This window comes from Bos indicus, chromosome 16, assembly GCF_029378745.1.
Source record: "Bos indicus isolate NIAB-ARS_2022 breed Sahiwal x Tharparkar chromosome 16, NIAB-ARS_B.indTharparkar_mat_pri_1.0, whole genome shotgun sequence".
Lineage (NCBI taxonomy): Eukaryota > Metazoa > Chordata > Mammalia > Artiodactyla > Bovidae > Bos > Bos indicus.
This window is the reverse complement of record NC_091775.1, coordinates 22745820-22772231: the sequence shown is the minus strand read 5'-3', so window position 1 is coordinate 22772231 and position 26412 is coordinate 22745820. Positions and strand designations below refer to the sequence as shown.

Here is a 26412-nt window from a genome sequence, read left to right as displayed (position 1 = left end):
TTATCTCTATCTAACTATGATGACAAAGAATCACCAGACAATGTAAATAATTTTATACTGCATTTTACCTTACTTAATATATTTCATTGTAGGAATGAAAATGATGACAAAAAGCAAGAGAGCTGAATTTCCATGTAATAGAAAGTGGAGTCTTAGAGCAGAATTGGATAAAGACTTCTCTTCCATGAGGCATAAACATAACCCCCCAGCCCCGTTTAACTGCAGCCTCCTTGAGCAACGCTGGGTCACCTTGTGGGTATCTAACAAGCTTACATACTGCATGAATCTTTTGAAAAGTGGCCTAACAGACCCAGTTCTTTGCCTCCTTCTCTCATCACCACATCCTGTAATTGCCATGGCTCTCCAGTGACTGTATCCCTCTAGGGGGTTGTAAGGAATTTGTTCTTCGTAAGAGCTTCATGAGATCCTGTATAGTAGAAGCCTACAGAATGCACATCAACTTTGAAAGGAAGACTCACCTGACAACACAGTCTCTTTGGAGCTGAGAAATCTACATTATTATGTCTAACATTAACTCTTTCTCTTTACTGACCAAAGTAATGAAATTAAAAGACACTTACTCCTTGGAAGGAAAGTTATGACCAACCTAGATAGCATTCAAAAGCAGAGACATTACTTTGCCAACAAAGGTTCGTCTAGTCAAGGCTATGTTTTTTCCTGTGGTCATGTATGGATGTGAGAGTTGGACTGTGAAGAAGGCTGAGCGCCAAAGAATTGATGCTTTTGAACTGTGGTGTTGGAGAAGACTCTTGAGAGTCCCTTGGACTGCAAGGAGATCCAACCAGTCCATTCTGAAGGAGTTCAGCCCTGGGATTACTTTGGAAGGAATGATGCTAAAGCTGAAACTCCAGTACTTTGGCCACGTCATGCGAAGAGTTGACTCATTGGAAAAGACTCTGATGCTGGGAGGGATTGGGGGCAAGAGGAGAAGGGGACGACAGAGGATGAGATGGCTGGATGGCATCACTGACTTGATGGACGTGAGTCTGAGTGAATTCTGGGAGTTGGTGAAGGACAGGGAGGCCTGGCGTGCTGCGATTCATGGGGTCACAAAGAGTCGGACACGACTGAGCGACTGAACTGAACTGAACTGAATGCACATTGATAGGCTACTATGTTATACAGATCCAAGTGCAAGTAATAACGTATGGCATACAGAGGGCTTCAATGACCTTTATGGAAATGATACTTGCAAGCTACACACATACACACACACCACACAAATGTACATCCACACATATATACACACACATACATACACGTACACAATATATTAATATATACACAGATACGTGCTTAGTTGTTCATTTGTGTCTGACTCTTTGCAACCCCATGGACTGTAGCTCGCCAGAATCCTCTGTCCATGGGGAGTCTCCAAGCAAGAATACTGGAGTGAGTTGCCATTTCTTTCTCCTGAGGATCTTCCCAACCCAGGGAATGAACTCAGGTCTCCTGTATTGCAGGCCGATTCTTTACCATCTGAGCCACCAGGGAAGCCCAAAAATACTGGAGTGGGTAGCCTATCCCTTTTCCAGGGAATCTTCCAGACCCAGGAATCGAACCAGGGTCTCCTGCATTGCAGGCAGATTCTTTACCAGTTGAGTTACCAGGGAAGCCCATACACACACATACATATAAATACACACACACACAGAGGGAAGCCTCTCCTTTCTGATGGAAACACCTCATAATTCCCTATTGTTTCCTTCACTTTTTTTCAGTCTCCATACACAGGCCTTTGTGCTGACTGCACATCTGTATAAACAAGCAAATGAATCTCTATAGGTCTGGGGGATGAAGGAGTCCTTTGTGGAAATGGAAAGTCTCTGATGCTCTGCAGCTCAACAGCATTCACAAGACCATTGGATGTAAATCACACAACAGAGAAAACGATTCAAGCAGTCACAAGTCACATCCTCACAGGCAAGGAAAGAGGCACGTGCCTTCCACCCATCAGTGATGGAATCTGAAGGGCAACAAAGTCAAGACCATAGTTCTACTTGGTCCCTGGGGCCAAACCACAGAGCTCAGTACCGAGGGTGCTGATAATGACCAGGTTGCTTCCTACCATGGGGTGAATGAGTCCTGCCAACAAAACTTCAAGCTCTCTCAGGCCATATCTTCATTTCCTCATTCAATTTCCCCTTCCAATCCTGCTGCAACTCCACACGAACACACACATACTTGGGGAACACACTTCCAACCCCCTTCTCCTTCTTCCTGGCTCCCAACAACCCATGTGACCTGTACTATAATTCAAGTCCCAGCTCACATTCAGCTGAGCCCTTTAATTTAGGGGGTGTGACTCTAAAGTAAGGAGTCTAAAAAAAACAAAGAGCCTGTCTTTTCTACTGTGTTGATGGGTTACCCAAGAGTATCAGTTTCACTAATTTATTATATGCATATGTATGTATTTTATCTACATGGTTTTTATTCACTTACCAGAAGTAGCTCTGAATAAGTAACAGAAAATGGGTAGCTATCCATGTTTCTTTCTTCATAAACAGCTACACGGCTATGGTTAGAACAAATCTAGCAGAATTTCCAAATCCAAATAAATGATGTTTCTCAAGAGTCCCCTGATGATGTTACAAGCAGTAACATCTTATTTCCACAGTGTTCCTTGTACTTAAATCTTATTTTGAAATGTTCCTTCAGTGTATTCAAAGACGTTTGTCGAGCATACATATGCACTAGGTGCTGATCTGGGAGTTTACCCCCAGAGGTACAGACAAGATCATAAATAAGATGAAGAAGAGAAGATCAAGTGTACCACAGGGCATGGGTATGGAGGAGAAACAAACAGTGAAGAAAGGGGATGGTACATGTTAGGAAGAGGGACCTTAGACATCACACAGGGTGGCCAGGGAGGTCTCTGAGTGAGTGACATTTGAAGAAAAATCTGAAGGAACGATGAGAGAGAGGCTTCTGGGAAGCAGTAAAGAGCATTGTGGGTGGAAGGAACAGCAGCTGCAGACGTGAGGAGGAGGTGAGCCCAGGGTGAGAAGCAGCAAAGAGGGAAGGACGAAGAACCCCCTGAGTGGAACCAGTCATGGCTGGGGGACGAGTGAGCAATGGGTAAGGGACGGCCTCATGAGGCACAAGAAGGCTGTTGGCTCTTACACAGAGTGAGGTGAGAAGCCGTGACAGGGCTCTGGGCAGGAGATTTGGATCTAAGCAACCTCTTGGGAGAAATCAGCCCCACTGCTGTGTTGCAAATGGCCTTGAACAGGGCTAGGGTGCAAACAGCGAGATGAGGCCATTACAAAAGTCCAAGTCCTGGGACCAGTGTAGTAGAGGCAGAGAAGTTAGAAGTGGTTGGATTTGGGATCCATCCTTTAAACACTTTAAATCACATAGGAAAATCAACTTAGCTATTTTTATTTTCGACTTAAACTTTGTTGGCTGGGACCTCCCTGGTGGTCCAGTGGTTAAAAAAAAAAAAAAAAAAAAACCTGCCTTCCAGCGCAGGGAATGCAGGTTTGATCCCTGGTCAGGGAACTAAGAGTCCACATGCTGCAGAGCAACTCAGTCCATGCGCTACAACCACAGAGCCTATGGACTGCAGCTACTGAGCCCCACGTGCTCCAGATCCCATGCCCTGCAACCAGAGAAGCCTGGAGGTCGCAGTGAAGACCCAGCACAGCCAAAAACAGAAAGTGTGGAAATACTGAAACAAAACAAATTTCTCAAAAATAAAAAAAAAACCTGGCCGTTTTTGGCCATTTTCAAGAATCAACAGGATTTTCAAAAATATAGATTCGTCCCCATTGAAAGAATTTACGGTTCAGTATTTGTAGGTTCTAAACACAGTTCTAAAGCAAAAGTTCCTCCCAATATTCTGATTATTGTTGCTACCAGGAAATAAACATATATCCTTCTTTGGAACAATTTTTGCCCTGGTGGAGTTATAGAAAAACTGGCATACAATTATAAGATGAAAATAAAACTACTGAAGTCAACACAGGAAGCAGGTATCAAGCCTATTTGTGCGGTGGTGAGGCAGAGGTACAAAGATATCCTCACTGGGGTTGGTCATTCTGTAATGGTTTCTTCAAAAAGAAAAGCCAGACACATTACAGAGTCAACTCATCAGAGCTGTGTCAGAGTCCTGATAAAGCAAATATCCAGAACGCTAACACCTCGGCTGTTCCCATAATCCTGCTCTGCTCTGCTGATCCCCGGAAATGGGTCAGAGGAGACCTTGTCCAACCAGAGATGAATGACATCATCCAACCAGAGATGACTGACATCATCGAGGAGTAGTTTTACGATCACAAACCCACTCTAGGGGAAATATAAACAAGTTCTAGATGACAAGCAAAACCCTGATGAAAATAATCCACTCCTGACACAGCCAATGTGCCAGACACTCTATAGTGGCGTTCTCTTCACACCAACTCATTAGACAAGAACTGTATCTCCATTGGATGATGAAAAACTGAGGCTCAGAGAGATAAGTGATTTGTAAGAGCAGAAAACTAATATTAATAAACAAAAAAAGGTAAATGATGAAACCAGGGCTGACTGGCTGCAATGTTCCTTTTCTTTCCCACCCAGAGCTACTCACCAGCAATTGAATGAGACCACCACCTGCAGAGTGAGTTGAAAATATTATTTAAGGAAGTCCTGAAGCAAACTCGTGGGACAGCCACTGCACACCCAGGACTTGGAGAGCTAGGGTCTAAGGTGAGTGTTCTCATTACTAAGAGATTTTGAAAAGATTGCAAATGTAAGAGATGGTTTCTCATAAAAGTTCAAAATCAGTGCTTTGGGAGTAACAATAATACTAACCATTGAGTAGACTCATTGTGCTAGGAATTTCCATGCATTTGCTCATGCCTTACAAAATCCTGGCCAACGAGGTGTTTTTATTTACTTTTAACAGATAGAGGAATCATTTCGGTGCTGTGCCTTTCTCAGATTCCCCAAAGTCACACTTGGAACCCACACTGGCCCAACGCTGAAGCCTGTGATCCTCCTACCAGTAGGATAAAGTGAGCAACAGCACAGCATCTGGAGCTAGGCCATCTGGGTTCAAATCCTGGCCCTGTCTCTTCCAAGTTGTGTGGCCTGGACAAGTTGCTCAACTTCTCTGTGCCTCCGTTTCCTCATTTGTAAAATTAAGGTAATAATAGGATTATTATAGTGATTAAATGAATCAATCATTATAAAGCACTTAAAATAATCCCTGCACATGGTTAGTAATGCATATGTCAGTGATAATTATCAACATGGTTACTGAGCCGCATTATGCAAAAGAACAGAGAATTATTAGTTACAATTGCATGATTATACAGTGGGGAAGGGCGGCTGTTTGCACCACTTTTGGGGTCCTGTCTGCTCACAGGGTTCCTAGACTCTGGGTAACGTCATAACTTAATGCAAATGATAACGATCCAATTTCCTTACGAGGCGAGCATGTCATTCGATCAGTTTGCAAAAACCTGAGGTATTAATAGCCTTGTGCAAACAAAGTGTTTATTATACCTCATGGCTTTTTTTTTTAAGTGGGTTACTATACCGCGTGTGTCTCCAATGTGGCGCCAGAGTTAGGATCAGTATTAAGGGGATTGTATGCTGTAAAATTCTGGACAACAGGAGCATAGTATAACTTTTTTTTTCAGTGGCACTTTTTGCAAGTCTAATTTAACAGACAGTCAGTTTTCTTGGCTGACCTCTTTATATTTTATAAACCCTTGGGCAATATGAGAACTGAAAGCTGAACTGTGTGTGTGTGTGTGTGTGTGTATGTGAGCGTGTGTGTGTGTGCAGCACGATGGCACATATGCGCATGTGCACATGCATGGGTCTGGGATCAGGAAAAGGGTGCAGTTTTCATTAACCCCACTGAGTACTCTGGTCCTTGCAATGACAAGAACCTCATCCTTCACTCTGCAGTTTTGTTGTTGTTCAGTCAGTCAAGTTGTGTCTGACTCTTTGTGACCCAATGGACTGTAGTGCGCCAGGCTTCCCTGTTCTCCACTACCTCCCCGAGTTTGCTCAAGTTCATGTCCAATTAGTTGGTGATACCATCTAACCATCTCATCCTCTGCTGCCCTCTTCTTTTGCCTTCAATCTTTCCCAGCATCAGGGTCTTTTCCAATGAGTCAACTCTTCTTCACATCAGGTGGTCAAATTATTGTAGCTTCAGTTTAGCATCAGTCCTGCAAGTGAATACTCAGGGCTGAATTGCAGCTTTAGAATCCCTTAAAAAGCAAGTGGAGGCCATCTACTTTGAATTTTCACTGTAAAGCCTTAGGGGTGTGCATAGTTTAAAATCTTTCTCAGAGAAGAGATATGATGTTTATTTAAAGTGGTGGGTGATTCACTCCTTCCCACTAAAATCTTCATTTATTTATTTTGCTCCATAACCATCAAGTCACGCTTTCACCTGCAACTCTGAAAAGTCATTTCATGTGTATTGTACAGTTTGAAGCCAGAGATAAATGGATGTGACTTAGATTTAGCCACTGTTTTTGTATTGTATAGCCTTGCAAAAGATCTCTAAAGATAAGAAATCATCACATTTGCAAGCCTGTCTAAACACAAATCCTACTAGGCATTAAAATCCAAGGATTGGGAATTCCCTGGAGCTCCAGTGGTTAGGATTCTGTGCCTCCACTTCAGGGGGCAAGGGTTCAATCCCTGGTTGGGGAACTAAGATCCCACCCATACAGCATAGTCCAAAAAAATAAAATAAATAAAATAAAATCCAAAGGATTAAAGAAAGGGATGAGGAAAAGCAGAAGGACAGATTGTATTTTACTTCTGTTCATCAAAGTTGTGATGGAGTATCCAGTAGAGGTGGGGTGGGAGTCTCTTATTAAGGCAAAGGTAACTTCAACTGAAGCTGAATGCTCCATCTCTACAAAAATAAACACTACTACTGCCCTTCTTATGACCAAGGTCAGGAAATACGTTTCCTTGGAAATCCACTGAGCTCATTTCACCCCAACACATTTATCTTCCACTGATTAACAGAGAACCACCAGCAGACTGTATTCTAGAAAGCTATCTGACAGCAACCTCTGTGGTCTCATGCCAGCCCCATGTGAGAAGATGACATCTCTCCTGATGTTTCATGATGTATCAACCCAGTACATCACACTGCATCAAGGAGTTCTTTTGTTTTTCTTTTAGTGGCCTCAAGCTAATAAATTAACCTAAAAATAATCTGGCAACTGACTTTGATAGGTAATTTTGTAAAAGGCTCTTCCTCTTGGAGGAAGTAAAGACTTAGAAGTCAAAATCTAAGAGATGACAAGGAAGGAAGGGAACTAACATAGATCGACTGCCCACTCTCCATCCAGCAATTATATACATGGTTTTATTTCACCCTTACAATAAACAGCAAGTGAACTGGAATTATTAAGAAAGTTTAGATCGCAATACTCACACCACTAAACACTACACCATGTTGTCTCATTAAGGGTGACTAGTGAACTAGTCAATGAAAAAAAAATACTGTGCATAGTAATTCACCAAACCTACTTCTATCTCAAGCTGATGCATTCAGATATTTCTGCTATAAGTATTGCTGGGCTCAAAGAAATATCTTGATTCAGGCAGATGGTGTATTATCTTGGAATTATCTGCCTGTCCCCGAAAGGAATCAAACCAAGATGGTAGGATGTTGCCAAATTCTCACAATTCCCTTCTGGAAGGAATGAGTTCTGAGGCATTCCTTTGGATTCTCCAGATTTTGCACTAGAAGTCTCTTGGGTATATTTCAATTAGCAGAAAGACGGTACTATTGAAACACCATTTACACATCTGTTCCTCCACCAGACCCTGAGCAACTACAAGGCACAAGCTGAGTCTGATATATATGGCTAGATTATTTATGTTGTTCAGTCACTAACTTTGAACTCTGACTCTTTGCAGAGTGTGGACTGCAGCACACCAGGCTTCCTTCTCCTTCATTACCTCTAAAATTTGCCTAAACTCATGTCTATAGAGTCAGTGATGCCATCCAACCATCACACCCTCTGTCATCCCCTTCTTCTGCTCTCAATCTTTCCCAGCATCAGGGTCTTTTCCAATGAGTCGGCTCTTCTACATCAGGTAGCCAGAGTATTGGAGCTTCAGCTTCAGCATCAGTCCTTTCAATGAATATTCAGGGTTGATTTCCTTTAGAATTGACTGGTTTGATCTCCCTGCAGCCCAAGGGACTCTGAAGAGTCTTCTCCAGCACCACAGTTCAAAAGTACAATTCTTTGGTATTCAGCCTTCTTTATGGTCTAACTCTCACATCCATACATGACTACCGTAAAAACCATAGCTTTGACTATCTGGACCTTTGTCAGCAAAGTGATGTCTCTGCTCTTTAATATGCTGTCTAGGTTTGTCATAGCTCTTCTTCCATATTGCTAGATGACTGGCATCAATTCTGCTACCAATGCCAGGAGGCACTCACTCAGAGTTTTCTGTCTATGACCCTGTACAGTGTGTTGGTGTGGCAGATTAAAGATGGGTGCAACTTCTTTGACACTCTTTCTATCAAGAGATGGGGTCTATTTCCTTTCCCTTTGAATTTCACCTGGGTTGTAGCACATTTGATCAATAGAATAAGGTGAAAGGGAAGTTCTGCTAGGTTTGAACCTTGTCTTTAAGTGGACCGGCAGCTTCTGCCTTGGACACTTGGGCCCCTGAGCCTCAGGTAAAAAATCCTGACTCTTCTTCTGGGAAGACCACATGGGTACATCCTGAAACTACTTAGAGAGGAGTAGGGGCTCAGTCATCCCATTCCAGCTCCAAGCTTAGAAGCAAATTCATCATAGATCGTCCAGTGCAGCCCAGCTCCCACCTGAGCACCATCAAGCGACCCAGGTCAGAGCCACATGGAGCAGAAGAACAGCCCAGTCAAGTCCTGTCCAAGTTTCTGACTCCTAAAAATCGATAAAAAATTGGTATCTGAGGTCATAAAATTTGGGGGAGTCAGTTAAACAGTGACTAACCGAAAAAGTTATAAAGGTACAAATCTTATTATCCTAGAGGTGATAAAGTTTGAAATGAGCAGTAAACAGAGCCACAGACAGAAAAAACAAACTTATGATTACCGAAGGGAAAAGGGAGGGGGATAGGCGTAAATTAAGAGTTTGAGGATCTACTGTATACCACAGGGAAGTATACTCAATATTTTGTAATAATCTATAAGGGAAGAGAACTCGACAAAGAATATATATACATATATATGTGTGTATATATATATATATATATATATAACTGAATCACTTTGCTATACAACGGAAACTAACACAACATTATAAATCAACTTGACTTCAATTTAAAAAAAAAAAAAGGGCAATAAGTGTGAAAAGGGTATAAGTTGGTGAGAGGAAGCTATAAATAGCTGGAAGGTCCAAGGTCTTTGGAGGTCATCATCCCTAAACACAAGTATTCCTTGGTGGTTTCCTGTGGCCACAAGGTCATAGATACCCTTAACTAACTTATTAATTTCTTGGTGACTCATTTCTTTGCTTGTAAATTTGAGGACTTAGCTTCCTCCATGGTGGCAGATTCACTTGCTCATGCTGGCGATATCCAAATTGAAGAAGATTCCTCTTTCCTACTTTTTCCCCTTCTCATAACTCTGGGCATGATTTTAATCATAAATACAAGTGTGATTTAATCAAATAAAGATGTATTCAATTTTCCAAAAAGGCTGAGAGCTCTACTAAATATTAGTAGGTTCAAAAACATTCCCAGAGCACTGGAGCTTTATCGGAACACATTTCAATAAAGGCTCCCTTTGGCATAGATCTCTAAAAATACAGTAAGGGTCACTGCTATTTGGAAAAAAATTTCCGTTTTCCTCTTTCCCTTCATATCAGAAGGCTTTATCCCTTTCCTATTCCGTGTGATACTGCTGTCCATCTGGAGTCATAACATGATCACACCAGTATATGCTCTTTGGAGTCCGTGAACATAACAGAAGTCAGGGGTAGGAGGAAGACAGGACGGTTTTATGTTACCACCATTCATCACGGCTCTGACAGACTATTCTGTAGAGAGGGGAAGGAGAGAGTCGCCTTGCCAAACTAAACATGATTTCCACAGAAGCTCGGGTGTCTTGACTCCCCCGGGCAGGGAGAAATCAACAGACGCAGAACCCCAGATGAAACTAACTCTGAGCTTGCTCCCAGAAATGCTATCTTAGGTCTTTCCCGCCTGGGATTCTGACTCTAGAAAGAGTAACCATCTACAATATGGGACAGAATGACCCCCAACCTTGGGATATGTTTTAAATCTGTGATGCCCATGGCAAATGACCGCATCTGAATCACAAGGAGAGCTCTTGGAAACCACATCTGTCCACAGGGAAATCTTTTCCTTTCCAGGGACAATCAGAATCTCCAGGAAAGAGGCCATGGGCAGGGCTTGTAGAAGCTCCCCCAGGGCTTTTATAGGTAGGGGAGTATCTCCTACACCCACATGTGAGCACACACCCACATACTCTTCCCCTGCTTAAAATCAATGTCCTGAATAATCCTAATAAATCATCCATACAACCATCTAAACACACTGAAAACCTCTTCCTAGTGATCCTATCTTTTTCCTCTAGGAAGTAGGCTGTCAGCTATGTGTTAAGTAATACAGTAATCAAAGGGCACCTAGAAATTTCAGAGGCTTTGTCCTTCTGAATAGTTGAGCTCTCCAAACAGCTAAAGATCTGTCCATTTAAGTCTTTTATTTTTCAAAAGAACCTTTAAGCAATTTTGGATATAAAACTCTCTAGCATTTTATGGCATGCATTCAAGTTATTACCTGAATATAATTTAGCCTCACCTACGTAATTCAAGGCTGTTATCATAAGTATCCATTTCTGTCCCCCGACAGAAGGGAGTTTTATACCAGGGAGCTTTACCACTGAAGGCTGCAAAGACTTCCAAATGCGCTGAAGGCAAGTGGAAAGTTGGAGAAAAACAAGCCAAAATGGGATTTCCAATGAGGCCACAGCAGGTATCAGAAGGCAGGCAGGGTGCCACAGAGACAAAGACTGGGTTGACTACAAACAGGATAAGATTTAGGAAAATTATCCATAAGAGACATCGCATTCTGTGACTTGATCTGAAGTGGCATCACTGGGGTGCACTGGCAAACACCTCAAGTCTAAAGCTTCACCTCCTCCTGTCAGAGTGTCTTCCTCCAGAGCTCCTTCCTATCCAGTGTTTCAAATTTCTTAGTCCCAGAGAGGACCAACGGCTGCCTTTCCAGTGATTCAGCTGCATGTGTGCTGTGTCTTCTGTGAAGGTGTTCAGGGATCTCTCTGACTTACTTCTGGACCTTGGCTGTGTTTCAGGAGGTTAGATTGCAGCATAGCTGAGCTCCAGATAGATAAGGAGATGTTAGGCTTCCTTATTTTCCTTAAAAGTACCTCCTTCCCAGATTCCTGTGTTCAGTGACATTGAACAAACCCAAGGTCACAGTCTCCATTCAATGGGCTTCCATCTTGACCTGTATCTTTTCCAATTGTTGTTCAGTCACTAAGTTGTCTCTTTGAGACCTCAGGGACTATAGCTTGCCAGACTCCTCTGTCTAGGCAAGAATACTAGAGTGGGTTGCTATTACCTTCTCCAAGGGATCTTCCCAACTCAGGGATTGAACCCATGTCTTCTGCTTGGCAGGCAGATTCTTTACTGCTGAGCCACCAGGGAAGCCCCATCTTTTCCAATTTGGGGACTTTAACTGGAACAGAGCTTGCTGCTCATGTCATGGGGCAGCCAGTGCTGCAGTAACCTCTGGGAATGTACACATCCCTTGAGGACTCATTAAAGTCCTCTAAATTCCAGCCTCCAAGTACAGATCCCCTCCTGGAGATGAGATGGCCTCTGTGAGGAAGACAAACCATCAGTATTCCACTATCAGAGGTCACACCTCAGGGCAAAAAGTCAGGAGCCGAAGAATAATAGTGATTTAGCAGCTTACGTTACAGGCAACAAAACCTAACAAACCTTGCCTTCAATTAACTGAAGTCACATGTCACATAATTAAAACAGGGCCAGAGAGCACAATCCATCTATACAGGGAGGCATGTAAGAGTGTCTTAATTGAAAAAAGAAGAAAAAGGAGGACAGGGAATCATGTTTTTAATTTTCAAATCATCTTATAGTATCTCTGACTAACTTTGATCAAGCTGCTTTTTCAGAGAACTCAGTCTTTGCTTTCCCTCCAAATATCACTCCACCCTCTGGCCGGCCTAGTTTCTCTTATTTTTCTTCTATTCTGGCTGATTTTGAGGCAAAGAGGTAGGAAAGGATTTGCTACAAACAGCAAATGTGGTGAGGAGTGAGCACTTGGGAGTCAGAGTTAGACTTGTATCCCAGCCCTGCCCCCTCCTAGCTCTGTGACTCTGGCCAAGGGACTTAATTTCTCTGTGACTCAGCACCTTCTTCTGTAAAAATAAGAAAGAATGCAGGAGTAGAAAGAATATTTTAAAAGGGTGAAGGTGGTCCAAAGGCACAAACTTCCAGTTATAAGATAAGTAAATTCTAGGGATGTAATGTATGACATAGTGACCATAGCCAGCAATACTATACGGAATATTTGAAAGTTGCTACTAGAGTAAATTTTAGCAGTTCTCACCACAAAGAAAAACAGACGTATGAGTGTATGAAGCAATGGGTGTTAACTGAACTTACTGTGGTGATCATTTTGCAATATATACATATAGTAAATCCTTATATTGTACAGCTTGAACTAATACAATGTTATGTGGCTATTATATGTCAATAAATGGGGGAAAAAGATGCCTCATCATGCAAACTTCATAGCACAGCTGTAAGAACAGAGATAATATTAATAAAGGGCTTAGCAGAGGGTCTGGTACACAGAAAGGTGACTCTGTCTGATGCTTTTAGAACATGCCTTAAAATTCGAAGGTCTCCAAGGTAGGTACCTGAGGATCCATTATAATAAGTAAGAATCACTTTTCATGAACACACATGTAACTAGTATTTGAAAACTCTTAACAGCTTTAACTTCATTCTCTGAGATTTCATAACCAACATTTATTTGTATGATAATTTTTCCATTTTCCTAATAAATGCAAAGAAAAGTCTTCACCAAATGTCCAAACATTTACAATCCAGGACAATTACAGGTTTCCACCTACAGATGTCAATTCCTCTCATTCCCTCAGATATGCCCGCTTCTCAGTCATATTGTCTCACATGTTTCCTCCATAACATTAGGTTTCTTGGGTCAGTTCTTGATCTTGTTTATCTCCCTTTACATACCTTCCCTGGAGGGCAACCCTCTCCCTGAGTCTTTCCTCACCCCCTAGCATTGGGCACCATCTCTACAGTATCTTCTACAGGCCCCTTCAAAGGAGACCCTGTTTTTGCACAGGTGACTCCTTCTGTCAAGAATGACCATCCCTCATCCTGCTCTAACAGATGCTTCTTGAGGCCCCACACAAACATCAAGTCCATAGTGAAATCTTTCCAACTCTGCCCCCTACATATCGTGTTTATATGACACTATGACATATTCACTACGACCATGTCTGCCTGCCCTACTAGACTCAGGGCTTTTACAGCAGTGCTTTCATGTGCATCAGAGTCCCCTAAAGATCTTGGGTATGCTGATGCCACATGAGTAATAAGCTGTTAAGAACATCTCTCACCTCTTAGTAACTTGGCATCATCATCATCATCACTACCATCATCACCATCATCATCACTGCCATCATCACCATCATCATCACTGCCATCATCACCACCACCATCATCATCATCATTCATCACCATCATCACCACCATTCATCACCATCATCATCATCACCATCACTCATAACCATCATCACCATCATCTTCACTACCATCACCATCATCATCATCACCACCATCATCACCACCATCATCATCATCATTCATCACCATCATCACCACCATTCATCACCATCATCACCACCACCATCATCACCATCACTCATAACCATCATCACCATCATCACTACCATCACCATCATCATCACTGCCATCATCACCATCATCATCATCACCATCATCATCATCACCATCATCATCATCATCATTCATCACCATCATCACCACCACCATCATCACCACCACCACCATCATCACCATCATTCATAACCATCATCATCACCACCATTCATCACCATCATCACCACTACCATCATCACCATCATCATTATCACCATCATTCATCACCATCATCACCATCATCATCACTACCATCACCATCATCATCACTGCCATCATCACCATCATCATCACTGCTATCATCACCATCATCATCATCACCACCATCATCATCACCATCATCATCATCACCACCATCATCATCACCATCATCATCATCACCAACACCATCATCATCACCATCATCATTCATCACCATCATCACCATCATCATTCATCACCATCATCACCACCACCATCATCACCATCATCACCACCACCATTATCATCATCATCTTTTGACACTGCTGCCCAGCACCTGTACCCAGGGAGATGAGATGCCAGGGCTGCCGGAAATAATGGAGGGCAGAGGTGAACAGAGGATGTGCATTTGGTGGCGGATGGACTGGAAAGCCTGAGTAGAATCAGAAAGGAAGAGGAGGCTGGATGAGGTTAGTGAAGAGAAAGGAGGTAGCAAAGACAGGAAGAAAAGAGAGTAAAAGGGGTGGAGAGGAGACAACAGGAAGGGAAGAAAAGGAGAAAAAGATGGCCATCAGATGAGAAAAGAAAGGTAGCTGACTTCTCTCCTTGGGGCGGGATTGGTCTTGCACCATCTGATTTTCCAGGGTAGGGGGTGAATTTCAGGACTGGAGCCTTCCAGAGGATGGTCATTCCAGCCATTTACGCTCAGAGCTTCCCCCCTTCACATTAAAGGTTCTGCTTTCCTGAGCAACTCAGGAATGAGCTATCACTGTGAGAGGAATAACAAATGAGGGCCTGTCCCATGATTGTGAGTGTAGAAAATGACGTATCAGCTCAGAAAAAATTCAGTCTGTAGTAAGTCCTTTACCCTAAGACTTAAAACTCATTGTCCATTCAAATAACCCAAACAAAATTACCTGATACAGCTCGATCCGTTGTTCAGGCACTCTGGCTTTTGGGTTCTGTAAACGAAAGACTCTGAACTCGGCCTTCACCAAATTGGAAGCATTCTTCTCCATCGAGGAGACGTCAAATCGGACAATTCTAAAGTACGGTCTGTAGAAAGTGGGCGGGATGGCATCTGTAAAAAGTTAGGGCAATCATTGAAAATGATAAAAATCCATTGTTCTCTCACAAACGACCCTGCAGCATGAGACAGCCTTAAGAAATCATATGGGAAATATCTATAGAATGATTTCGTTTCCAATGGCCAATTTAATATCATTAACAATTGAACTAGGAAAAAAAAAATAAGCTTGTGCATTTGGTTAGAGGAGTAGCCGATTAAAAGGGATTAACAAACCACTTCCAATTCTATTTGAGGGCACGAAGTTAACCCTCTTCTTTGAAAGTTGACGGAGTGGTGGAAAATCCTAAATGGTTATGAACTGGAACAAGTTCATGACAGTTGATGCCTGGAGAAAGCTGTCAGGCTTGCATACACTTTAATCAAATGTGCCAAGAAAATAGCTCCTAATGGCAAGCAGTTTGCCCATGTATTTTTTCCCTTGAAATTTTGGCACCCAAACACTCTACTCTCTCCAGGTTCATGGACTGCATCTTTTCTGGCTTCTATAATTTGGTCTTTGACACACATAGGACCAAATACACCCTCTAGTGAAGTTAGGGTAAGGACTGTTGAATGAAAATACACCCATGGTGGTGATACCAGGCCCAGTCTTAAAATTCTTTATTCGGCATAAAGGTTCACTGGTGGGAGGGAACCCTAGCGAATGAAGAGAAAGAATCAACCTCAATGCCTTCTGTTCTGAGCCATGAAAAACACAGATTTGCAGACAGCCCACAACAATTTCAAGTTCATGGGCTGCTAGAATTTTGCTGTTATTTTGAGGTAACCTGTCTTTGCCTTTGGATATATAACTCAGGGTTAAAACAAAACCAAACCAAGTCTGAATTCTATCCCCATACTTCCTATACAACACCCATTTATTAAGTATCTACACTGGGCAGGCTAGCTGTTACAGGTATGTTTCTATAGTATAGGTAGAATAGGTATATTCCTACAATACTCTTTGAAAATCTCCTGCAAACTTACTTTCATTATTCTGGAATGTAGCATCCAACTCTGATGGTTCGATGTTGTTCTACCGCTCCTCAATTATGTCACGTCGTTACAACGTAATCATTCTCAGTTTTTATGGCCCCTTACAAATGTTTTCTTTTTTTTTGGCGGGGGCGGGGGTGGGGGGGGAGCTTCCCTGGTGGCCCAGATGGTAAAGAATCTGCCTGCAATGGGGGAGACCCGGGTTCAATCCCTGGATCGGGAAGATCCCCTGGAGGAGGAAATGGCTACCCATTCCAGTATTCTTGCCTGGAGAATTCCATGGATAGAGGAGCCTGGAGGGCTACAGTCTACTTACAAATGTTTTTTATTATTTTGCTATTATGCTTGCTTATTTTGTTCTCCCAATGAAATTTTAAGAATCCTGAGGACTGACAGTATTTTTCATATATTTTTCTGCACCTACTAGAACAGAAGTCTGCACACATGAAGTTCACCAAATATCCACTGTTTGCATAGTCGGTCATCAACAGTTTTGAAAGACTTAAGCATCTGGTTATTGGCAAGACTAGCTTCTTATTAAATAAATGTACCATCTTGCTGATCTTAAAATAGAAATAAATACCTTTCATGATTTCCTGGGAAATCCTTGCTCTGGGATGATTACACTGAAAAACCGAATGCTAGGAACACACCAGCATTTCATCATCTGAAGAGCTCTGCACTTTTTCCCCTCACAGAGGCTTTTCTCCATCCTTTCCCCATGTCCCATGACTCTCAAAAAGCAGCTCATGGGGAAGTGATACATTTAAAACCATGCTCTGCTTGATGACTGCTTCACAAAGGACTGTGTGGACTGAAACTTTGTAGATCCAAAGTCTCAGAAACAATCAAACAAACCTCATCTAAACCATTCAAGTTTCAGAGAAAAGAATGCATTTGCATAGACACAGGGCTGATGCACTGCATCACTACTCTGAAACATTTGCTGGACAGTTTCAGGAAGACAAACATTCACCCAGGCAGAAAGGTCATGGGAGCCCCCAGCACAACAGTTTGAAAAGATAGCTGTGCCGACATTACTTGTCCATGCCCCGTGTAAGATCATTTGTGAGTGAGATACTGAGATGAACCAAAATGTCATTCAGTTACCAGTGAGGGATCCTTCCTAGAATCTGCAGTGATGTTGGCCACAGCCCCCAAATCCAAATTTGCTATAGTTTGGATTTACATTGCTGTAGCATCTGCCTTTGGCAAAAAAGCAATGCCTACTGACATTTTTGGTTGTTTTAAGATTGAAATGTGAAGTGCAGCAGATAGTACCATTAAAAATCCAACCACCTGTGTAAAAAAAAAAAATGAAGAAATCAACCTTTCTGCTGGAACATGACCAGCCCAGGATGGGACCGGCCCAGAACAGGCTGGTCCCATCCTGACAGCTCAGCTGAAAATAGGCTGGGAATCCAGGCAGAGAGGCCTGGAAGGATGGCTTCACACACTCTCCAGGTTGGCCAGAACCTTCCGCAGGCCTAGTTTCTCCATTTATCTTCTCATGGCCTCCCCATCAGAGAGCAGAAGCTTCAAACATGCTTGGAAAGAGCATCCTGAAAGGGCAAGGCTGCTTCAGTGGGTTTCCTGTCATTAGAAAGAGTAAACAATCTTGCTGGTTTCCCTCTTCCTTTCAGTGGAAACCACCCCCCCACCCCGGGGGCCTACGCTACTTCCACAGACATGCAGCGTTCACACCCGGCCGCCCCAATCTTATCCTTCCATCAAGTTTGTAAATAAGCGCTCTTGAGATTTATTTTTATTCTCTTTTGTGTTTATTAAACTTTGAACATTTTTTTTTCCCTTTCTGGTCATCTGCCCGTACACACACTTGCTTTTTACGGCCGCTTCAGACAAGGAGGTCAATTTTGTTTCTCCTTTTTCTAAGCAAATCATCCAATGGTCCAGTCCTAGGCTTTCGAGCTTTGAAGGGGTGTTTGCAAATATTTATGGGCGTCGCTGGAGAGTTAAGTACGTTGTTCTCTTCTATAAGCTGGCAGTCAGCCCTCCTCCCCTCTGGCCATGATAACCGTGTTAGCTATTTTGACTGCCTGATAATACAAATCCACATATCTGGTGCTCATTTTATAAGTCGAAGCTGTTCACGGAGGAGGTGAAATGACAGTTGGGCACCCCTTCCCTCCCCGCCAGTGCCTGGGCTTTGGACTCATGACTCCGCGAAGGGACCAAGCCAGCAGGACACAGCAGCCTTTCCCAAACCCCTGCTGCAGCATCCAAGAGCAGGAGCTCATTGGATAAAGACTGGTAACTTCAAGAACTGACTACCACTTCTAAGGGTCGGTCCCAGCTGTCCCCAGCTGTCCTCTGCTATGGGTGACCAGCCCATAGCCTGGCTAAGGTACTTGAGCAACTTCCCAAATACGTCTGCACTGGAGGAAAAACTAAAAGTCACAGCGAATTGCTTAGACCCAGCTCATGATCCTGACCTTACCTCATAGAAGCTCTCAGAGGCAATGTACAGAGAGCTGAACATAGCTCCTCTATACCTAGCCTGGTGCTGGGGCTCCTTTCCCATGCTCGTATTTAATGGCTTGATCCACCCATCTGGCCTGGGAGGGATGCAGCTTTTTTCTCCACCTTCTGCAAGGACTTGTGTCCCCCTTTGGAATGGGAGCTCTCTCTAAAGGCCTCTGGTATTTCAACTCAGCTTCTACCCCATTGCGAGGTATTCAGTGACTTGGGTTTGACCTTTGCCAACTTGCCCTCGCATATCCTAGTTGGCACTCTCCTCTAGATGTCTGACCCACTTTTTTTTGGTTCTGTCAAATGCACTTTCTGCCAGCTCTGTGGATTTCAGACCACCAAACTGGTTCTGCTCCCCTACCGTACCTCCCCTCCCTCCTCACCCCTCGCCATCCCATGCGCCTTCCTGTCTTTAAAAGGCTTGCACATAGGAGATTCCAGAATGTCACCCAATGAATGGTGTTCCCCTCACCTCAAATCCCTGCTAAATCCCACTTAGGGGAATAGACAGAGGGGAAAAAAAAGGAGGAAGTCTAACTACTGATTCCTAAAGTCTAGCACCTTAGAAATAAAGCACACAATAAATGTAATGAGTCTGAGTAAACCCCAAACCATCCCTGCTCTCCCCACCCTCCAGCCCTTGGAAGAACTGTCTTCCACGAAATCAGTCCCTGGTGCCAAAAAGGCTGGGGACCACTGGTGTACAGAATGCCCAGTGGTAGCGTCTGATCACAAGCTACTTTCATGCATTCTAGGTTGACTTGTCATCGGTTCCAAATAACTAATCAACTCATTGTAAATTGTCTCCTCCCCATGTTAGCACTCCGTGGTCAGCAATCTTCACTTAAGAGTCATTCGGTTTCCCGTGACCCAGGGATGGCTTCATGGGCATGTGGTCATGGCAGTTGTACCAGTTCCCAAGCTCAGAAAAGGCTTACAGTGGAATCTGATAGTCTGTGGTTGCCATCTTGAACCCCTGATCATTTCACCTTTGAATTCAGGCTTCGAATGTGACATCTACTGGGACAACGGGGCTGGAGTAGGGCCATGGAGCCTTACTCCTGAGCTCTGCCACCCTTCCATACTCCTAGCGTCCCAAGAATTGGTGCTGGGCCCGCTGTCCCCTGCCCCTCAGAAAGCCGATGTCAGGCACCCATACCCGAAGCATCTCAGATAGGGCATGGGGGCAGCTGTGTCACCCAAGGCTGGCAATGCAACAGCACAATCAGACACAACTCAGTAGCAGCAGGGACTGAGTCCTGCCACAGTCCCATATAATTACAGGATCTGTATGCAGGGGGTCCTTTAAGGCCACCTGAATTTTAACCCCAAATCAAAAAAGTCTTATCTATGTGGCAACAAAGACAGCATTTAGCTTTTCAGAACCTATTTCTTCATCTATATAACAAGGTAAATAATCCCCTATTTCATATGTACTGACTCAGGTTGTCAGGATCACACAAATGAGCAGAAGGAACATTCGAGAACTGGGTTTAGAACAAATTTCCTCTCAAAAAAGGTCCCTTCCTATCCCCTTTTCCATCCTGCAACAAAGGGGCTAAGTGATCCTTGGACCTTCCTTAAATGTCCCACAGAGAGAGAAAACTTACCACCTAACTGAATTAGAGGAGAAGGAGAAAAGTGTCCTGGGGCAGTTTATCAAGGACTCTGGGTTTTCAGTTCCTGCCCACTGCAGAGAGGAATGACAGTCACCACTATACTCACAGGCTCCCCACCACCAGACTTTAATATTTACCTGTAGTGCTCAACCCTGACCATCAGAAAGGATGACAAGAGAATTCTATCCTCCCACCAAACACCCTCTGCATCAAACAACTCCACCTCCCGTTACGATGCTCAGATTAGAACTGTTTAACAAATAAGGTAGTGAAAAACACAAACCAAAGAAAGGTCTTACAATGTCACCAATATGTGAGGAGCTCTGGCAGAAAGAGGAGATTTGGAGCCTGAAAGAAATACCTAAGGACATCCAGAGTTCAGCCTTTAGTGGGGCAATGCTTCAATCATCTCTATCTGTTGTCTATTCCCCATTGAGCTGCTTACACCACAGAACTAGTGGGAGAAAAGTGTGTGACAGACATTGGAATTGTGGGTCAAGTATCCCTGAGTATTTGTTGCATTTATTAAAGCAGTGGTTCTGGAAGTGTGGTATTGGACCAGAGCATCTGCCTCACCTGGAAACCTGGGATAAGTGCAAATTATCCAAGAAAGCCTGATGCACCATCAAAGTTTAAGAACCACTGTGCTAAAAGGTACTAGCTGGAGAGGCCAGTGCTATTTAACAAAGCAAGCAGATTAGCAGAGGCAAAGAAAAAGAAAGAGACCTTAATTTCTAACAACTGCTCTCTTGAAGCTGGCACTCACAGAACCCCCAAGGGAAACTGGCACTGGTCTCAATGTCCGTGGGGGATTTCTAGGATAAGTCAGAGGGCAGTAGTTCACACTGAAAGGTAAAAGACAGGCATCATACTCAGTCGCTTCAGCCATGTCTGACTCTTTGCGACTCCATGGACTGTATAGCCTGCCAGGCTCCTCTGTCCATGGGATTTTCCAGGCAAGAACACTGGAGTGGATTGCCATTTCCTTCTCCAGGGGATCTTCCTGACACAGGGATTGAGCTCACATCTTTTATGTCTCCTGCACTGGCAGGCAGGTTCTTTACCACTAGTGCCACCCATGAAATTAAAAGACACTTGCTCTTTGGAAGAAAGTTACGACAAACCTAGAGAGCATATTAAAAAACAAGACATCACTTTGCTGACAAAAGTCCCTATAGTCAAAACTATGGTTTTTCCAGTAGTCATGTATGGATATGAGAGTTGGACCATAAAGAAGGCTGAGAGCCAAAGAACTGATGCTGTGGTGTTGGAGAAGACTTAGACTGGGGCCTCTATCCCAGGTAAAGGAAATCAACCCTGAATATTCACTGGAAGGACTGATACTGAAGCTGAAGCTCCAGTAATTTGGCCACCTGACGAGAAGAGCCAACTCATTGGGAAAGACCCTGATACTGCGAAAGTTTCAAGGCAAAAGGAGGAGCAGCAGCAGAGGATGAGATGGTTGGATGGCGTCACCGACTCAGTGGACATGAATCTGAGCAAGCTCCAGGAGACAGCGGAGGACAGAGGAACCTGGCATGCTGCAATCCATGGGGTCACAAAGAGTCAGACACGACTTAGCGACTGAACAACAACATGGGAATCAAGGATTGTTAGAGGCCCAGAGGTTCTGTTTGTCTTACTCCCCAAAGCACTCACTAGTTACCTGAATTTCATTTTATGTTTTATTAATTTTTATTGGGATATAATTGCTTAACAATGCTGTGTTCGTTTCTGCTGTACAGCCAAGTGAATCAGGTGTACATATATATGTATCTCCTCTTTTTTGGATTTCCTTCCCGTTTCGGTCACCCCAGATCATTTAAGTAGAGTTTCCTGTGCAATACAGCAGGTTCTCATTAGTTATCTATTTAATATATGGTATCAAAGGTGTACCTTACTGAATTTTAAATACAAGCTAGATTCCTTTGTAGGGGAGAAGTTGTAAGAGGCTTACAGAGCATCCTAGGGCCCTGTTGTTTAGTGTGGATGTACAGATCCTATTCTATAGCAGGGTTTCTCATGAGTGGGCAGGGGGTAATGCTCAATGCTCTGCGTTTTAACAAACTCCTATGCAATTCTTATGTACCCTAAAGTTTGAGGACCATGAAACAAACCATGGGCTTCCCAGTTGGTGCTAATGGTAAAGAACTCATCTGCCAATGCAGAAGATGGTATAAGAGACTCAGGTTTGATCCCTGGGTCAGGAAGATCCCCTGGATGTGGAAATGACAATCCGCTCTTGTATTCTTGCCTGGGAAATTCCATGGACAGAGGAGCCCGGCAGGCTACAGTCCATGGGTTGTAAAGAGTCAGATACAACTTAGTGACTATGCACACATGCGTGAACGCCCTAGACTACAATTTATGAGTTCATTATAGACTATAATCAACTTGGCTAGGCTTCCCCTCCCTTCAATCTCATGAACTAGTTAGGGATGAATAAAATACGCCCATTTCCCCATTCCCCTGAAAAGAACAGTCTCAACTCAGCCTCAGAATTTTATTTTACAACCCTCTCCCATTTTCTAATAGCTTCACATGCTTCATTTCTGCTAAGGAGGTGTTTCCATCCCCATTTCACAGATAAAGAAATCAAAAGCAAGGAGAGTGAAATAACTTCTGGCTAAGGTCAAGGTAAGGCTGGCCTGTCAATCAAAAGCTCTGGCTTTTCACCACAATATCTTGCCTTCTGCACAAAGGAGTCCCATGAGTCAAAGACATGAATCCAACCCCAGGCAGAAATACCAAAACTCACTGGAGTATTGTAGCAAAAACAGGCACAAGGAAGCAACTCCTGTACAACTGTTTGACTTATTAAAAGCTCCAGAAACTTGAATGCAAAGCCTAGTATCTTCATTGATGGTCCTTAGAAGAATGGCCCTGATACAGCGATCTGTGGTATGCTCAGTGCAAAAGTTCCCCCATAAAAGACACAGTGCTAAGGTCAGGATGGCCCACGATCTTTTGCACCCCCATAAAGATATGCATGATGCCTCGAGCCTGGGAAGCATCCACTGGTTCCCATCCCCAGGCTCCTCAAGTAAACAGATCAAACTTCTCATCCCTCTTTCCAGAAATAACGATACGTTCCCTGAAGCTCTGCAGTCATCTGCATGGACTTTCGACAGCGCTTGATGAGGACTCCTTGTTCCTGATGTCCCCAGCTTTGAGAGAAGTAGTCTGGGGTTCCTTAGACATCCTCTGGGGTGCAGCAAGACAAGCAACCCGCCACAGGGCCAGAGGGCAAGAATGAGCTGCTGTTTGTGTGCACACAGACACGGCCAGCAAGAAACCAAGACAATTGTGTTCGGGGGTTTTCTCCAATTTGTCTTGGCACATGGGAGATGTATTTGATTTCACTACCACAGCCCAAGCACTGCTGACACTCAAGTCACAGCAATTTAATACAAAATGACTGAGGAATAAACAGCCCATCACCAGCGGTTGCTGATTTTCTCCCTGGCCATCTCTCCTATTAAGTGTAACCCAGCCCTGGAGCACTTTTGATGGAAACTGGGTGTCTTGGAGAGGCAGATGGTGTCAGACCTGTCATGCTGCTGGAAGTCTGGAGTCTAACTGTATCAGCATCAGTGTATGTGACTTGGCCCTCATCTAGCTACTATTTGAGACTATGCACACTGTCAGCAGAACTGTTTGGGCCCCTTCTTACACAGGGCCAAAAAAAGAAAGAAAGTAAAAATCACAATGATGCCAGCCCAGGGTGGTTGGTTTTACTGAACTATGACAGGGTTCCTAGCTTCGACTCCAAAGTTTCCATCACCTTCATAAAACTCCACTTACATGGAGACACCTATTCCATTTTGATTTCTCTACGTTTCTCATCGTGCTCAGGATTGTGTATGGAGAGGGCACCTGGATCCACTTGTGCAGGCAGGTGGACCAAGAACGGGACACACTCCTTAGGGATGACGTCACGGTGGGAGGCTCTCCTCCTGGTTGGACTAAGTGATCAGAGTCACTCTTCTCTGCCATTGTCTCATCTTTAAATTCATAAAACTCTTTTTTTTTTCTTTCTCCCTCCTTGTCTTCTCTCCTTCCATTGCTCCACTTTTTCTCTCTCTTCTTATTTCTCTTCAATCTGTGCTTTTTTTTTTCCTCTAAAAAATGGGGGGCAAAGCAGTCATGACTCGATGGACATGAGTTCCAGCAAGCTTCAGGAGATGGTGATGGACAGAGAAGCCTGGTGTACTACAGTCCATGGGGTTGCAAAGAGTCGGACACGACTGAGCAACTGAACTGAACCAAATGGCCTTTAAAGAGGCCAATGACCTCAAGACATAGCTAGCCACACAGCCATTCCAGAACCCAGCAATGGCCACAACATGGTTAACAAAAAGAAGGCAATTGGCAGCCAGTGGCTAAGACCCTCTGCACTCCCAAATGCAGGGGACCCAGGTCCAATCCCTGATCCGGGAATTAGATCCCACATGCCACACCTAAAGATCCTGCATGCTGCAACGAAAATCAAAGGTCACACGTGCCACAACTAAAGCCTGGCGCAGCCAAATAAATAAATAAATATTTTTTTAAATTTTGTAAAAAAATAAGCATTGATTCCACTAACAAAGTAAACTTGGAAATGTAGGATCTCACCCTTAATCTCTTCATGGATGAGAGGCACCTTTTATTTTTAAGCTTCTTTTGCAGATTGAGAAATGAGTAAAATCTTGCCAGAATTACACAAAACATTGGCAAAATAAAGACGAAAATGTACCCTGTTGGACATTCTGGCTCATCCCTGTAGAGAGCTTTCCTAACCCAGAACAAACAGACATTCCCCTTTTCAGAAACTCTGCACTTTCCCTGGAGCTCTGTGATGATTGGTGTGGACTGTTTGACATGCTTAATGGGTGTAGTGGCTCTTATTAGCTTGCAAATCTTTCTCTAATCTTCCTAAAATTATAGTGGTGATGCATATAATGGTCATTGCGTGTCTTGTACTGGGAGCTCGTGTCTCTGTGTTGTCTGTAAGCCTCTTGCTTGTGGCCTGACTTCTTTGTCAGGCAATCACCTAATTACTTGGAGACACTGTGCTGGTTTGCTGCTCTGCCCTGGAGCTAAGCTAATAAGCACACCCTGCTAGGATTGCAAGCTATTTACCAACTTCACCAAGTGGGACAGGCTATGATTGCTGATGTATTAAATTCATGACTTGGGAGTGAGGACATGTGAAGAGGAAGAGATGGTCTGGATTATCTCATTTGAAAAGGAAAGAAAATACAGCTAACGTTGATTCTCCCTGAAACTTCATTGCACTTAGAAATGAGAACACATAAAGGGCTTGCCTGGCATCTATTATGTGCTCTCTCCATGTTCCTGGGATCTAATTCCCTCTTGCTGCAGTGTCTTGTTCGAGACAAGACAGTATCTTCTAGAACTCTTTCAGTGACAGAGACCTCAAAGCTCAGGCAGATGACCTGCTGCAGTCTGACAGCTCCCGCTGTACAAAGAGTTCTTCCCTATGCTGGACTGAGATCTGCTTACCTCCAAGGTCTGTCTACTGGGGCTGGTGCTGCCGCAAAAGATGATTCACTTCCTTTTCCACTTGACCCTACTCAGAAATTGTGAGGCCAGATTTCATGTCTCCTTGCCCCCATGTCTGTTCTTTTCTAAGCAAACATTCCTATTTCTTTTTATTATGACAGCCTTTTACCTCCATGGATGGTCTCCTCTCTGCTCCAATTTTAAAACTGGACCCTTAAACATAATTCTCAAGTCAGAATAGAGTAGAATTATCACCTTCCTTATGGTAGAACTTATGCTTTTATTAATGCATCCCAACAGTGAATTATTCTCATTTTCTCTCTCTTTTAACCTTTCTACTCATTTTTTCCTATGTGTTTTGAGTGCATAATAAATTAGAAGTCTTCAGTCTTTTCCACACAACCTCTATTTTACAGATGTCATTATCTTATGTTTCATACCCTGAGGCTTTTTTGTGTGCAAATTGTACAGTATGCCCCTATTCAATATGTATTTATTTGATTTAACTACTCATTTCAAACATGTTCAGATGGATGTGAAATCTGATTTGGTGAACCTGTGTATTCATTTTGCAGAG

At 43.4% G+C, this 26412-nt stretch overlaps 1 protein-coding gene across 5 annotated transcripts in view; it reads right to left on the bottom strand.

Moving 5' to 3' along the window:
- Positions 1-26412, bottom strand: part of TGFB2 (transforming growth factor beta 2) — a 95218-nt gene that overhangs the window by 22607 nt on the left and 46199 nt on the right. For all 5 annotated transcript variants that reach the window (XM_019976514.2, XM_019976512.2, XM_019976515.2 and 2 more), the window contains one exon: positions 15071-15234. In XM_019976514.2, the coding sequence (XP_019832073.1) occupies positions 15071-15234 (164 nt within the window). The remainder of the gene's footprint in view (positions 1-15070; positions 15235-26412) is intronic.